At 41.8% G+C, this 17064-nt stretch overlaps 1 protein-coding gene across 1 annotated transcript in view; it reads left to right on the forward strand.

The window, feature by feature from the left end:
* The first annotated feature begins 9200 nt into the window (after positions 1–9200).
* Positions 9201–17064, forward strand: part of PIDD1 (p53-induced death domain protein 1) — a 28580-nt gene continuing 20716 nt past the window's right edge. Inside the window, exons 1-4 of the mRNA XM_054971944.1 lie at positions 9201–9465; positions 11344–11757; positions 13539–13742; positions 14665–14719. Of these exons, the coding sequence (XP_054827919.1) occupies positions 9201–9465; positions 11344–11757; positions 13539–13742; positions 14665–14719 (938 nt within the window). The remainder of the gene's footprint in view (positions 9466–11343; positions 11758–13538; positions 13743–14664; positions 14720–17064) is intronic.

Consider the following 17064-nt stretch of genomic DNA (forward strand, 5'->3'; position numbering starts at 1 on the left):
TTCCCCTGCCCCCGTTCTGCACGACTGACGTAGTTGTGTGAGCTCAGGTCATGTTTCTACAGCTGTTCTCCCAGACAGAGGATGATGGGGGTGGGCTTTAAATTCCAATTAGCAAATTAACACTCGGATCGATTCTTGCGTCACGAACTCGACTTTCTCCCTTTTGCTTTCTAGAATTTTAATATAGTCAGTTATAACGTTCTGAAGCCATAAACCTTATTTACTTGGAAATTAGGGTTGCAGTTCTAAACGTACCAAAGAGCAAGTCCCGCTGATACAAGTTGATTCAGAGTAAAGGCGTTTAGGATTGCACTGTTAGGTTACAATCCTATGCGTGTTTAATTAGAAATGTCCCATTAAACTCAATGGGCCTGGTTGAAGCAATGTGGAGATCGTTCCTGTCTTTTCTATCGCACTGCTCACAAAAGTTTGCATTGGCAAATACTGAATCATCTCATTGGGAGCTGATACGGTGATTACCATAATCAAAAAGAGTCCAGTAGCACCTTTAAGACTAACCAATTTTATTGTAGCATAAGCTTTCGAGAATCAAGTTCTCTTCGTCAGATGCATCATGCATCATGCATCTGACGAAGAGAACTTGATTCTCGAAAGCTTATGCTACAATAAAATTGGTTAGTCTTAAAGGTGCTACTGGACTCTTTTTGATTTTGCTACTACAGACTAACACGGCTAACTCCTCTGGATCGGTGATTACCATGAGGTTCTGTATCATCTCCCATGTTGATTAATATGTTTTATTAATTACTTTACTCCTGTCTCCCCAATGGAGACCCAAAGTGGCTCATATTTTATCCTTCTGTTTTATCCTCACAACAACCCTGTGAAGTAGGTTATGCTGAGTGGGGAGCTCCTCCATTCCTGACATTCTGGTGAGACTGCAAAGCAGGGCAATTCCAAAGAGCTTTGGGAACCACCTGAACATACCCTGCTGGTGGGGGCTTAATTTTTTTTCAGATTGATTTATCTCTTGGTTTAATATTTGTTTTATCGCACTGTTTTTATATTGTTTTTACCAGCCTTGGGTCCCAAGGTGCTCAGGAAACAGTCAGGCATATAAATAATTTATATAAATAAAGGAAACATGGTTTTGTTGGCTGAGAAGCTTTCTTTGAAGAAAGCCCCATAGTGTTCAATAGCATGTACATTCAAGTATGCTTGCATAAGCTTTAATTTCCTAAGCAACACAGTTAGGTCTGAAAAAGAAAATGGAAATCGAGCCCTGGCAAGACAGAAGTATTTTTCAACCAAGTCTTGATTTAGGAATGCTTTCGCGGAATGTAATGAGGGATTGTTTTTTCTAAAGCTACATAGTTGCATAATTTAAGCCAGTGTTTCCCAGCCAGGGAGCTGTGAAACCCTGGGGTTCTGCAAGACATAGCCAGGGGTTCCACAAGAAATCATGAAATACAAATTTTGAAATACTGTGAAATTCAAAATATTGTCATTATTAAAATTATGTAAGCTGACTCAAGATCTTGGGAGTTTTGTTAGATCTTGCTGTTTTATTAACGAACCTGGTAAGCTTGTTAGCTAAAAATGTGTTTTTCTAGCTACAGATAGCCCAAACATTTCCCCCTCTTGGAAGCACTGACCTGGCCATGCTAATCTATGCTACAGTAACTTCAGGACTTGACTAGAGTAGTGCACTGTACTACAAGTTGCCTCTGGCCAACTGGTTTTGTGGAATAGTCCATTGAGAGTACATTATCCAACATGTGTGAAAGTAGTAGCATACAAATCATGAAGCTGGTGAAATGTGAGGTTCAAGGAAAATCTGTTAACAGTATGCAATTTTAATGCTACGCACACACTCCTGGCGTGTATGATGACATCACTTCCAGGAAGTGTTGTCATCACAGCTTAAAGGGCAGCCTGGGGTGTGCTCCCACGCTCGCCAAAGGGCCAAATCCCCCCTCCCCCGTAGGTCTGATTTGGCCCGAAACAGGCCTGTTGTGGGGCACGGGCGCACTGTGCCAGGATGTGGGGGTGCGCCGTGCCTCCTCCTGCTGTCCAGGTAAGTGGGGTCAGGGGGAGGAGGTGGGAGCAGGGGATCCCCTGCCCCGGGTGGGGGATTGGCAAGCCTAGTTTCAAGCCATTTTTGTTTGTTTTAGTTAAGTTACAAACTTGTTTTTCTGCAAACTGGGGAGCCCCTATGAAGATACTCCACTTGTTTGGCTCATTTTTGCTGCTGTTGTAATCTTAATATGGACCAGCTATTTTACTAGAAGGAATAATGTATTATTACTACAAGGGAAGCAAGGTACACAAGTATTTCATATACGTGCACACAGCAATATTTTTAGATCAAGATGGGTAGCCGCATTAGTCCGTCTGTAGCAGTAGAAAAGAGCAAGAGCCCAGTAGCACCAATAAGACTAACAAAATTTGTGGAAGGGTTGAACTTTTGTGAGTCAGGGCTCACTTCTTCAGATACAGCTAATTAATTACACGTTTGCAACTCCATAAGGATCCTCAGGATCTGGCTCTCTATATGTGTATTTATATATGATTTTACAAAATGCATTTATTTTGGTTGTCGTGGGTTTTCCGGGCTGTATTGCCGTGGTCTTGGCATTGTAGTTCCTGACGTTTCGCCAGCAGCTGTGGCTGGCGTCTTCAGAGATGTAGCACCAAAAGACAGAGATCTCTCAGTGTCACAGGAAAAGTGTTTTTGCCATATATCAAAGGAATTACTGATCAGATGGGAAAGCTTATGAAAAAGCATAACCTTCAAGCAGTATTCAGACCCACCCAAAAAATACAACAGATGCTACGATCAGCAAAAGACAGTAGAGACCCCCTCACCTCTGCAGGAGTATACCGTATACCCTGCAGCTGTGGACAAGTGTACATCGGGACCACAAAGCGTAGCATCCAGACAAGAATAAAAGAACATGAAAGACACTGCAGACTTGGACAACCTGAAAAATCAACAGTGGCTGAACATAGCCTAACACAAACAGGGCACAGTATCTTATTCCAGGACACCAAAATACTGGACAACACTTCCAACTACTTTGTCAGACTGCACAGGGAAGCCATTGAAATTCACAAGCATAAGCAAAACTTCAACAGGAAAGAAGAAACCTTAAGAATGAACAGAGCATGGTTTCCAGTTCTGAAAAACACCAGGCTAACAAAACACTCTACACCCGACAATAGCCCTGCGGAGAAGATTAGCACATCAAGCACCAATCCATATGCAAAAGAACCTCCTCAGGATACAGTGAAGCCTCCCTCCATTAGCATTCCACACCCTGGGAAACTCTTACAGGATGACTCAGCTCAACCCCACCCCTCCTGAGTAGATATAAATGACCTGCCAACACCTTTTCCACACTGTGACACTGAGAGATCTCTGTCTTTTGGTGCTACACCTCTGAAGATGCCAGCCACAGCTGCTGGTGAAACGTCAGGAACTACAATGCCAAGACCACGGCAATACAGCCCAGAAAACTCACAACAACCATCGTTCTCCGGCCGTGAAAGCCTTTGACAATGCATTTATTTTATTTATTTACTACTAGTAGTAATCATGCCCAGTTTAGTTGGGAACATTAATCTTAGTAACTGTAACCAAATATTTAAATAACTCCTGTTGGGTGTCTTTTCCATGTTTCCTGATTAAAAATGTGGATACCGCCAAGCAGCTACGGACCGGGAAATGACTTGCATTCATACTCAAATCTAACTGGACCTCCGACTGTTCGGAGGAAGGATCAGGAAGTGTATATTCGGCCTGGGCCGACAAGTTTAGGAGTCCTTGATTTAGTAACCTTAATTTCTAAAAAGAGAGATGACTTGCAACATCTTGCACATTTTAAAACTGCTAAGGACCTCAATTTTCCCGACGTCCCTAGCAATCAGAAGAGACTCGTTGGCTTTCGACGCTGCGTGCGGTAACCCTTCGCTTACCAAACGGGGCCCTTGAGACAGAGCCAAGCAGCAGCTGTCTCTTTAAGAGAAAGGAGTGCCTGGGAGAAACTCTCTGTTTGCGGCGGCAACGTGCAAACTTCAGCGGAGCAAAGTAGACGCTGCCGCTGGTCTCATGGACTCGCTTGCAGGACATGTCCTGCAGTCAGTGGGCCTTACTTTAGAGTAAGTGCGATAACGTCCAGAATGTTTCCCCAAACTAGGTACGAAAGTTTTCGGTGGTGAAAGCGGGAGTAAGGACTGGGGTGGCCGTATAGCGTGTGTTTAAAGTTTCTTTTTGGCATTTTCCTACTTCTCTGCTAGTTTTCTGAAAACTTCTTGCAGAGTTTCTCCTCTTTGCCAGAGAATCGAGAGCGATACTAAAAAATCATTTCCGGACTCAAAGCAGTTTACATCATTCCTCCCTTCTCCGTTTTATCCTCATAGCAACTTTGGGAGCAGGAGACCCCCTGCGCGGTCCTCTTCCAAAGGAGGGCGGCATCAAGGAAGAGGCAGCCTGTCTACCCAGTTGGCTGGGCACACTGGTCTGAGCGCCATTTCCCATGCCTCGGGCCAACTGGGCAGGCAGAGCTGGGTGGTGACACCTCCTTCACCTTGGGTGGGGCACGGGCCAGGTGATATCTCCCCACTTCGCCCGAAGTAGACTGGGCGCCGCTTTGCGTGCTTGCACGGATCTTAGGCAGGCCGGGTTCAGCCCTTGGGTCACAGGTCTAGCCTGGCCTGGGAGGGGGGGGTGCCATTGTCCCACTTCGAAGCATCCTGTTGCTCTTAATGGCCAGTCATCTCCTGCCTGTGAGGTAAATTAGGCTGTGTGTGTGTTTTCCTGATCATTGGGAAACCACAATCAGTCTCCCTACCTTTGGGATTAGGAAGAAGAGCTTCCAGGGTGAATGATGTAGTTTCCAGACTGGGTCTGAGTTTGGCACATCTTGTTTTTATTAAGCTTTAATGTCACATAATGGCCAAGAGCAGAATATTTTTGTTTAGTCCACTTTGTTCTCATCTTTTGGCCAGAAATTCTGCCTGGCTTAACCCCATGTTGTTGTTGGGCCTGCGCCCTCTCGATTACCTTTCAAATTATTTTTCTGGCTCCCAAGTTAGTCTGAAACGATTGTAACAGGATTGCCAAGGAACCCATTGGTTTCATACTTCAACTTTATGGCCTATAATGTTGTTTCCAGTTAAGGCTGTTTCCCAAATTATATAGCTGTACTATGTGTGCATGCATACTGTAAAGATTGGGCAGTTTCATTTTTTCCTGGCAGAAATAACCCATTCTCAAAAGGATCTGTACTATGTCCCTTTTCACAGAGCCTTTGTAAACAATTTTGACTGCTGGTTGCTAATGGATTTTTTTATGCCATTTCAGACACGATCAGTTTGGCTGCTGATAGCCAATGGATTTTTTTACCTTTTCACACAAAGCTGTTTGTGTTCTGTTTGCAATGTGGGGCTGATCCATTTTTTTAAAAACTCTTCCATTCTCAAGTGTTCTGTGTATTTCTGATTCACTACACTTAACTGTTTGAAATGTCTGTGGTGCTTCTGCCTGTTGTGCCCTTTTTTATTGTCCCAGTATGTTCTCCCCCTTTTTTTTTAATGGATCACCATATCAGTGCATTGATGCTGGAGTACTACAGTTCAAACTGGTTTTTAAAAAGCTCTGGTTTTGTTCAGATTTGGAGCATTTCCGATATTTACAAAGTGGGCATTGTTAAGGTTAGATTGCTATTAGTAAAATCTCAACTTCACGTTCCTGTTTGTTGGTATGTGTTGAATGAAGGCCTGTGATCTAGCCACAGATCCATATACAGATTTTCAGATGAACATGTATGAACAACACCCCCACCCCCAAAAAAGCAATCAGAAACAGACCTTTTGAAAAAACCAACTTTGAGGGTTCCATTAGCAATACCAAGCATGTTCCTTTAACAGCAAGAGCTAATAGTAGAGCATTCTCCTCAGGTAACCCGAGCAAAAGGTGCTGCTGACATCACTCTTAGGGGAGGATCTCCTGTTGAACAGTGCCCTTTCTTGCAATCACATGGAATCTTGCTGCCTTATCACTTGATGACATAGCCCTGATCATCAAGTAGCCAGCACCAAGTCCTGGCACTGCCAGAAAAGTGTACTGTTTGAAATGGCCACAGCAGTTCACATATAGTTCACAAATGCACGTAAATGCTGTTTGAAATCACTGTCCCCAGGTCACTTTAAATGGAGTCAGGGCAGCAATGAATAACAATCAGGTTAAAACAGAATTGTAAAAAGATCCTACATTTCTTTGAGAGGATAGGTATGAAGTGTGTACTGCATAGGTGTGATGCTGTTCAGCTGCATTGTTTTACACTGTGTAATATGCTTTGAGTCTCAGGGAGAAAGATTGCCAATAAATAAATATTTGTATTCTTAAATGAAATTATTGTTTAGCTTTAGTGTATAAGCAGTAGCTTAGAAAAAGTCTGTTAAATTAATGAAAGGCCTGGATACATGTAAATTGGGCTCCAGTATGATCTAGTTTCATAAGTGATTAAAGTTTATTGAAATTTTGAAATTGTCTTCTCTTAAATTTCTCTTCCTTTCCTCAAGTACCAAGTTATAGGACAGAAGTCCCCAACAGTTTTGAGCGTATGGGCGCTTTAGGAATTCTGGTGCAGAGTGGTGGGCATAACCAAAAAAATGGCTGCTAAAAGAAGTGGAGCCAAAAACAAAATGTCAAGGAGTGATGTTATGTATAACTCTAATAGGTACTCCTCAACATTTCAGGCAGAAGATCTGCTTAACTGGATACTTTTAAAAATGAACATATTGTATTTTCTTGCACACATACAGCTTACCTTCTGTCATGCAATGAAGATCCTTGCACTGTAGTAGCTAGCAGCTGTTGCCAAAATGATGTTGTTTTTTTTAATCCACATGGCCGGTCAGAAGCCCTGCTGGGCAAAAGTCACACCTGATCCCACCCACTTTCTAAAAACACTTTGCGGGTGCCAGGAAAGGTGTTAGTGGGCATCATGCTCATGGGTACCGCACTGTGAACCCCTGTTATAGGACAACTGAATGCTTACCTTTTACCATTTTGTAATATATCAGTTTAATCACAAGGCATTAATAAATCATCTCAATTTTCCAATGAGCAGAATTTTTGTTAGTGGAAAGATATATTAGGGGGTATCTCGCCTTGAAAAGCATCTCTACAGATTGTGGGAGAGAAGTCCAGCAGCTATACAGCTCACTATTACAGAACTGTTAAAAGTGAGAAAACCTTTCTGGGACAATGTTAAGGAGGCATAAAGGGCATAGATACCGAGAAATTAAAATGTTTACTAACACTTGAGCCCAATTGAGGTTGCCTCAGTTTTTCAGTATTGCTTAACTTGTTAATGAATGAATAATAAAGGCTTATTATAATTACAGGTAGTAAATAGCAGCTGAACTTTAATAAATCAGATGGAAAGGAAGCTGCAGTCCTATCCACAATTGCTAGCAATTCCTGTTGAAATCAGTGGAATTTCTGTAAATGTGCCTAGGATTGAGTTGCAAGAGTACTGAACCAATTCTGGAATTCTTTGAGGGCTTTTGCAAGTTGGCACCTTATCCTCAGTTCTGGGAGGAGAGGGGGAGAATGCCATGGAGGACAAGGCCCTTGTGGATAGAGGAGGGCTTGCATGTTTTGTTAAATTACTTGATTTATACCACACCTTTTCCCCCACTGGATACCCAAGGTGGCTTACATAATTATCCTCTCTTCCTTTTATCCCCCCAACAACCCTTTGAAGAAGGTTGATCTGAGAGTGTGTGACTGACCCACAACTGCCCAGCAAGCTTCCATGGCAGAGTAGGGATTCAAACCTGTTTCTCCAAGAACCTAGTACAGTGTATAACCACTACACCATACTGACTGATGTCATGCTATGATAAGAAAAGTTACATTTGTAAAAATTCCTTTTTTCTGCACAAGTGTTAACAAGAACAGAAACCATGTTCTCCTTTCTATGCGGTCACCCTATCAAGTCACCATTTGTTATAGAACAGGGTTGCTTGTATAATGTGCTTTGTCTCTGTATGGAATGTGAATTCAAAGGGCTGGAAAATCTGAAATATAACCAATGTATTCACAATCTGTTTTGAATATCAGGTACTCTGTTCCAGAGTGGTAGCTGTATTAGTTTGTTGCAGTAAAAATAAAGAGGAGTCTTATGGCACCTTAAAGACATTTTATTCCAATGTAAGCTTTATGAAAGTGGCCCATTTCATCAGATGTAATGGAGGGTTTTTCACCAAGCATTGAAAAGAGGTGTTGTAGCAAAATAAAACAAAAATCTAGGGCCACCTTAAAGCCTACAACAATTTATTTCATCATGATTTTTGTGGTCACTTCATCAAATAGGTAGATGATGGAAGAAACTCATAGTGAAATATTGTTAGTCTTTAAGGTGCCACTAGTTTTTTGTTTTATTTTTCTGCTCTATGCAGCAAACATTCCCCACTCCTCTGTTTTTAGCCAGCTGGGTGACCTTGGGCTAGTCACAGCTCTCAGGAGCTCTCTCAGCCCCACCCACCTCACAGGGTGTTTTGTTGTGGGGGTAATAATAACATACTTTGTAAACTGCTCTGAGTGGGCGTTAAGTTGTCCTGAAGGGCAGTATATAAATCAAATATTATATATAGCAAGTATTTTAAAAAGCTGGCTCAATAGGCCATGAAATGCAGGAAGTACAGAGTGCAATGTAATTATGGGGGGGGGGGGAACCTAATTAAAAAAAATACAGACTGTTTTACCCTGATGTTTCTTTGTATTTTCCTTACCTCCTACATAAAATATCTGCATAGTGAGGATCTACTCATTACATCTAGTCTGTGAAAACATGCTGGAATTAAAATTCTGTTAGCCTTCAAGGTGCTACAAGACTCCTGTTTATAGTTCCTTGTTCATTGCTATATCACATTTGTGCCATTATCTTCCTGATGATGAAAAATCTTTTGGGGTGGAGTAGTGGTGGTGATGATATACTGTGCTCTTATGTATAGGGATACTTTCAATGCCAAAAACATAGCCTCTGTTGCTTTTTCTTCCAAATAGTATGTGCTCTTAAAAATCTTCCCTTTTTCTCCTCTACCTCCTTCTATCTAGATCCTGCCTTTGCCTTCCTTTCTTCATTTTAATTCTTTGTGGTATCGCCAGCATTTGTTTGGCTGGCAAGCTGGAACATGTACAGTCCACAGCGATGTAACACCAGAAGATGGCAGAGCCACAGGAGCTTGGGGACCCTCTCGGGGAGGATGCTTCGGGGGCTGCTGCAGTTGCTGGTCCCTGTTTGGCTGGCAACAGGCTTAACTTAGATGTCTACCCAAATGGCTGTCACCAGTTCTTCAAACTACTGGAAATGAGAAGGGAAGAAGTGGTGCAAGTGGAATTCTTACGACTGAATTGCAATGAGGACTTTATCATTTCCACACTGAACAATATTCCTGTCTTGAAGGCTCTAAAATCCCTGGTACTCAAAGGTAACCATGTATTTATTCCTTTTACTAAACTTTTTTGTTTTCTTGTGAGCATCCCACTTACATGGATAGATAAGCTTTCAGCTGCGGCTTATTATTGACTAGAATTGCAGTACATACATGGATTTTCTGTATCCTTACTTGGGAATAATCCTTGCTGTCCATAGTGATGTTCTGAGCAAACATACATAAAGATGGGATATTTTGGGTAGTGTTCATCCATATACTTGGGATTGCTGCCTTATTTTTGCCCCAACTGGCCAAACGCCAGGTCTTCTAGTAGATTCTCTTTGAAGCTTTTATTTTAATAATGGTTAAAATGTTATTGTTTTCTGATCTTTAGAATAATGATCATACATTTCTGGCAAAAGTAGACAGTTTCATCTGGCATCCCTCCTCTCCTCTGACCCTTCCGTTCCCTATGTGGCACTTTCTTGTACGAACCTTCTTGTATTCAGTCATCTGTCCCTCCGTTTGTGTATGAAAAGAGTCTGTGCTGTGATTGAGTTCTAAAATACTTGTTTGTCAAAGCATATAAATGGGACACAGGAGACTTTGAGCTCCTCTATTTCTGCAGTGTATAACTTCTTTGTCTGCCTTAGGCTCCCCCCCCCCTTTGTTATCCTGAGGTAAAATAAAAGAGAGTGGTAATTAACTCACACAAACACAGATGACATATTGCTGGACTAACAAAGCTTATTGATTAAGATGTAGTATTGATAACATTTTGCTACAAATCTCTGGAGAGTCTTCCCCAGTGTATCATTTGGATGCTTATTAGCATGAGGGTAAATAGAACCCCCCTCAGCACAAAGGCCATGAGGAAGAGTGGGAGTCACTGGTACCCCTTTTTATTTATTTACTTTTATTTATTTATTTATAGTCTGCCTTTCTCACTGCGACTCAAGGCAGATTACACAGTATGAGATTAGTGCAATCAGTATCAAGTACATTTTAATACAGTATCAAGGACATTTCCATAAACAGTGCCATAGGGTACATAGATACAAGTTTAAAGACATAGTATTAGCAGGAATCCAATACAGAGTAGGAAAAATACTGAAGCAGAACATGATCAATTCTAGGACTAACATTAGACAACATTGAGCACTGGTGGTATATAGGAGTACATATTTAAAGCAGCAGATAATGTGTAAGGCAATATAGTGATGAAGTCTGTGGTCCCTAACTCATTAGCGAAGCATTTGAGACCCCATCCCTACAATACAGCCCTCCCGTTTGAGTAAAAAGCCTTTTTGAATAGTTTGATTTTGCATCGTTTATGAAAAGCCAGGAGAGTGGGGGGCTCTTCTGACTTCCTCAGGCAGGTCGTTCCACAGGATGGGGCCACCATGGAGAAAGCCCGTGTATGGGCTGCTGCTGACTTCACCCTGCACAGCCTGGCACCTGCAGGAGAGAGGTGGGCACACACTGGGGAAAAAACTAACCATGTGGTTCGTGGTTCATCCTGTTTCATGAATCATGAACTTGCCCCAGTTCATGAACCGGTTTGTGGGGTTTAAATACCACTCTCCATGCCACTGCAAAGTGGCACGGAAATAGGCATTTCACCTCTGCCAGCTTGGATCACCTGCTTGGTGGGGAGATCCCCGACAAGCAGCCTATCTGGGGGTTTAAATGCCCCTTTCTGTGCCGCTTTGCAGTGACAGGGAAAGGGGCATTTCACCCCCATCGGCTTGGATCAGCTGCTTGATGGTGAGATCCCCAACGAGCTGATCCCAACATGGAGTATAGCATGGACTCCCAGTACCACCTTCAGGAGCTCTGTTTAGCCTTCCATGATGTTTTATAGCCAATATAGATGCTTGGGTGTGAATGAAACTGGAAACTTTTCCATCCTGGATTATCCTTGTCTTGCAGGTGGACATGCCAGGGATGAATTTGGAGTTTGTCAGAGAGGATTACTAGTGTCCTTACCTCAAGAGCTTGGGAGCCTCCACTGCCTTGCTCATCTAGATCTCAGCTTCAATAGCTTCCGTGCTTTGCCTCCCTGCATCACAGAGCTGGCTAGCCTCACTAGTCTCTTGGTGTGCCACAACAGCTTGGAGGGACTGCCTGAGGACTTTGGTCGGCTCACGAAGCTGACTTTCTTCTCTGCCATGAAAAATCAGATCAGGGGTCTGCCACAGAGCATAGGGGAGCTGACAGCACTGCAGACACTGGACCTCTCTGAAAATGCACTGGAAATGCTTCCTGAAGAGATTGGAAACCTGGGTAGTTGCAGAGAGCTGGATCTCTCAGGAAATAGATTAACAGGAATCCCCAGCTCTCTTGGTAAGATATGCACTTGAATAAGAGAGGGCAAGTTAACAGCTCCTACTGCAGCACAGTCTTGGTGAATCCTGAGATTAAAGCAGGATTAAAACAGATTGTTCTATTGCCAGTAGGCAATAAGTATGTGTTTAAGATCCTTCTATACACTGTCACATTCTGTACACCATTATTGAGAAGTAAGTCCCATTGAATTCAGCAGGGCATACACAGGACAGGTTGCTTATTCAGCTGATACTGTCAGAGTGGTTTTTGGCAACATTAATACATTAAAAACAACAAAACATTAACAGTGTATAAGAATCATAGGACCTGTTTCACGGTTGGCACAAAAAAAAAGGTAAAAACAGCTTCCCAGTATCTCTAACTAAAAGACCCCTCTGTACAGAAAAAAATGCCCATTCTTAAAAGTGCCAGCACAGTAGATCTGACAGGTCTCTAATGAGAAGGAAATCCATAGTAAAGCGGAAGGGAGCAAGGTGGTTCTACTGCCAGTAGGCAATTCCATCTACTGAACAGATTGTTCTATTGCCAGTAGGCAATTCCATCTCTGATGGGAGTGGCACCTGCAAAGAGCCTTACATTGTAAGTATACTGTAGGATAATTAGCATTTTGTTAATTTGGTATTCAGGACAAATACAATCCAACTAAATTGCAGTTTCTAAAAAAATTATAATTAGACATGTTTAAGATACTATAAACTCTTCGAAGCTTGAGCAGGCCAATTTCCCCTTCTTTTTTCTGGTTTTCTCCCATCTCTTTAATGGATGCTCAGCTGTGCTCAGCATTCCATACCACCTAGAGTATACTCAGTCTCTATCTGTGTTTGCGGGGGAGGGAGGGGAGAGTTCCTTTTAATTTACACACTCATTTTTCTTCATATTGGGAGTCCTCCAAGTATGTAGAAATCTCTACTGTGTCTGTGGATGGCTTTGGTTTTCAGCTGTCATGACTGGCACACATCACCCACTTTAGTGCTAGGTGTGGAAAAATAAAATAGTGATAGTACAGAATATATATGTAACTTTCCAATGCCTTTGCATTATTTTTATTCAAAACTATTTGATGGTTTACCTTACAAAATGCAGCTATTTTGTTGTGTTCTTACTATACCTGAAGTTATTTGAAACACGTCTCTAACACGTAGCATTTCAGTTTTTCTCACTTTCACTGAGTTCTAATAAACCCTGATACGTAGGTTTTTAAGTGAACTTTTAAAACCAACCAAAACTTCTATATGTGTATGTATTGAAATAACACAGCACAATTTACCCCCTTTGTATAGGAAAATATCTACCCAAAGTTGAGTACTTTTGAATCTCTCTGATTTCATAATGGAAAAATAAAACACATGTTTAGCGCTGATAGTGAAAGCAGTGATATTAAAAAGTGACTTTGGCTGGATTGTGCCCTTGGGGTATAAAGTGTCACATGTTAGGGGAATTTTTTTTAAAAAAGGAAATGTGTTATGCTTTTGAGTTAAGCTATGACCTCAAGCACGTAGTAGGGTTCTTCCCTCTTAGATTTTTATCTTTATATTCCACATCAGCCAAACACGTTGTAAATTCCTCTGGCAGGTATAGGTAATTCTCTTCTGTAAGCAGGTACAATACAGGTGTTCTGTATGAACTTTAGTAGTGATTTGTGGATTGATACCTGCATGTTGTAATGCTTACTGCAAAATTCCAAATCCTTTGTAAGGTATTTGGAATAAGTAGAGGAGGAGGGTTTTTTATCAAGGGCCAGACTGATCTTTTAAAAAAAGTCCTGTTCTGACTTGCAGCCAATTTGCAGTCTCTGCGGTGGCTGCATCTTCACAGCAATCTTCTGGTAACAGTTCCTGCATCCCTTGCCTGCCTTCCAAACTTGTCCAGGCTTGATCTGCAGAACAATAGACTGCGCATCATCCCCCCAGAGATCCAGAACTCTCCCTTTGTGCATCTCCGTGGTAATCCTCTAGGAGAACCTGAAGTGCCTCTGAAGCCAGGTAAATTGCCTTTGTTCTGCTTGATTTGTCTGGTGAACAGCTGTTATCACTTTGTCTCCAGTGACAGTTGGAAGTAAGTGTTGGATATGATCTCCTGTTAGGCTGTGTTTTGTGGGAGATGCACTGTCAATTGAAGACATGGTGCAGCCTTTCTTTTCATGAATCAGAGAGCCACAGCTAGGCTGCATGCCTGACCTACACATAGAGAGACTCACATTTGCATAATGTTTGCTAACTTTGGTAACATACCTGTGGTAATCCTGTTTATTTTCTTTGCAGTCCTCTCTTGAAGACTGTGCAACCTGGGTGCACCTTTTCCTACTAATTGTATAGTGTTCTGTATTATTAATTTGGACATATGAGGTTGTTGTGTACCATGTCATGCCAATCTAGCTCATATTGCCTAGCTGCTCTCCAGAATATCAGGCAAAATAAGTCTTTCTCAACATCAGGTAGTTACTGGAGATGACCAGCCTTGGGCCCAGTGCTTTCTGCAAGCAAAGCATGAGCTCTACCACTGAGCCCTTATTCCTCGAAACCCTGCAATTATAAGTTGTGCCATAATTGTGCTATTCTGACTGACCTTACATTGTTCCTTTCTGCATCTTCCCCTCCCTCTGCAAAAAACCTGCTGCTCTTATTTGCTATGTAATTTAATTCACAATCACTGTTGTGGTATAAAAATCTTCTTATCAATTCATTGATTTTTAAACATTTGCATGCTTGCAGAGTTAATTGTAAAGATTTGATGGAGAACCATACCACAGGAGCTGTGGTAAATATTCTTCCTCAGGTGATAAAATATTTGGGGGCCATCCTTGCTGAAGTAAAGTCTCATACACTCCCTACAGAAGTACTACTGAATGCTTTCCATTTCATTTGAAAAAGCCATAGTCATATTTTGTTTTCTGATTTGTTGCAGATGACTCCAGCTCCAAAGAATTACAAAAACTGTTTCTTGGCGCTGGTGAGGATAGGTATAGTTCTTCTAGCTAATACTTCCTCAGTTTAGTTTCTGTCTCAGATCCTCCTGCTAATTCAGTTGGGGGGGCAGTACCCAAATTGTATTCTGAGGGCTTGTATAAGCGGTCATGGATTCATAGGCAGTTTTCTCACAGTTGTTATCCTGAGGTAATGTCTCACCTCAAGCTCTGCTTGTTTTCTAAACAGAGGTGCTGGGAACAAAACTGCCCGTCCAGAAAACTCTTGTCCTTAGGACTGAATTTAATACAGGACCAGTGTACTGTAGTGAGAGTCAGTGTAGTGTAGTGGTTAGAGTGCCAGACTGCGATCTTGGAGACCTAAATTTGAAGCTCTGCTCTGCCATGAAATCTTACCAAGTGACCTTGGGCCAGTCACACACACTCAGCCTAACAGGGTTGTTGTGAGGATAAATTAGAGTAGAATGATATAAACTGCTTTGGGTCCCCATTGGAGATAACGGCAGGGGATAAATGAAGTAAATAAATTATCAAGGCCGTAAGATTTCAGAATCCAGATTTTGGAAAGGGACAGCACATTTTCATGTATTTTATTATCTTTTTATCAGTGCGGGCGCTGTGGATTTTCTGTTTCAAGCACCAAAATGCTTTGAGCTAACTCTGATAGGTAAGGAAAGCCTGTAGTCACTTAGTGATGATGGAAAGCTGCTGTTCACATGCTTAGTGGTGCTGCTTGTGTTTCACTCCAGGACTGACCCTAACATTGCAAACAAGTTTTGGGGCTAGCACCCTGTGAAGAAGAAATTGCTCAGAATTTCAGCTCCCACCCTGCTCTGACTGACCAGGGTCATTCATTAATCATTGTGAATACTGTCAGTCAGCGATAAGAGCATCACACAAGTTTTTAAATGTGATATCTGGAATCAACAGCCTCTGATCTTGCTCAGGCTAAGACTTCAATTTAAATCTCAATATTTTTCTTGTATAATGTATAAACAGATCAGAGATTGATGATTGTTCAGAATTATTTCAGGGTAAATAATACATAGAAGAGGCTTAAAATCTGCTATTTAAGTACGCTTAGAATCGATGAAGCTGTTTTATGCTAAATCAATTACACATCTTACTCAGTACTGTCTGCATTGACTTGCAGGGGCTCTGAGTTCGTATAAGGCAGCTTCATACATTCCCAGATGGCAGCCTTAGAGCTTGACTGTGAATTTTTCCCAAAATCCCTTAACTGGAGGTGTCAAGGATTCAACCTGAGACCTCTGCATGCAAATTATGTACTCTACTGTTGAGCTGTTGCCCTTCCTCATTTACTAGAGAGTACATCCCATGGAACTCGGTAGGACTTAATTCAAATAAAACATGCTTAGTATCATGCTGTAAGTCAAATGGCATATGAAGGAATAAGAAGAGAAGGGCATGAGAGAGTTATTTATCTCAGAACAGCTTTATACCTGTTAAACACAATCTCATTAGTGCAAAGCATATGTGTCGAGAGATACTGTGGGATAGGGTGGGCTTTAGCGGCAATTTCTTTTCTTGCCTGGTACTAAGGTGCCATTCTGATGTTTGTATTCACTTGGGAACATCCATCCTATCCTCTTTTGTTCAGTCATTCCTAAACTATGCGCTGGGGCCTATGAGTCTACCTTGAGAGGTTCTGAGGTGTTCTGTGAAACAACTATATTGGATGATCCACCACTCTGTTCTTATTGGAGCAGGGAAGCCCATGCAAGATTTCATGGAAAGATGTAAGAACACAGTAAGATTCCCTGACACAGCCAGCACTAAAATTGATAGATGCAAGAAATCTGCATGCCCACTGCCCGAAAAGCACAGCCCAATCCTTTGCCTCTGAAGACTAGCCCAGAGGAGAGTGGTCAGGAGGCCTGGAGATAATGTTACTTAAGCAGCACCCCACCATCACATGACAAATAACTACCCTTTGATCAAGAATACATACATAGCTTTGAGTGTAACAGTGTAACTGAAAAAATCCATTGCTGCATTTCACGTGACAAAGATTTAGAAAGCTTGGACATCCTTTGTCCGTCAAGAGAGAGGATATTGCCTACAACTCTCAGTTCTGCCACTAATTTATGCCCTCAGAATTAAACTGATATTCCTGGATTTATATTAGGGCCAGATCAAAATCTTTATTTGGGTTTATGTCTTTAATGGCAAAGTCACCATTTAACAACATATTTAACCTGCTAGTGAAACTGCACCTGAGTTGGACTACTTTATCAAGAGAATACAGTACAGTTATTCCCCACTTCTCCCTAACTGCGCTGCTTTATTTATATTGAAATGGGAACAGCACATTATTTCTTCGTAAGAAAATAGTTGCAGTTTAATGAAAGGGTGGCGGG

Source organism: Eublepharis macularius, chromosome 2 (genome assembly GCF_028583425.1).
Source record: "Eublepharis macularius isolate TG4126 chromosome 2, MPM_Emac_v1.0, whole genome shotgun sequence".
Classification (NCBI taxonomy): Eukaryota; Metazoa; Chordata; class Lepidosauria; order Squamata; family Eublepharidae; genus Eublepharis; species Eublepharis macularius.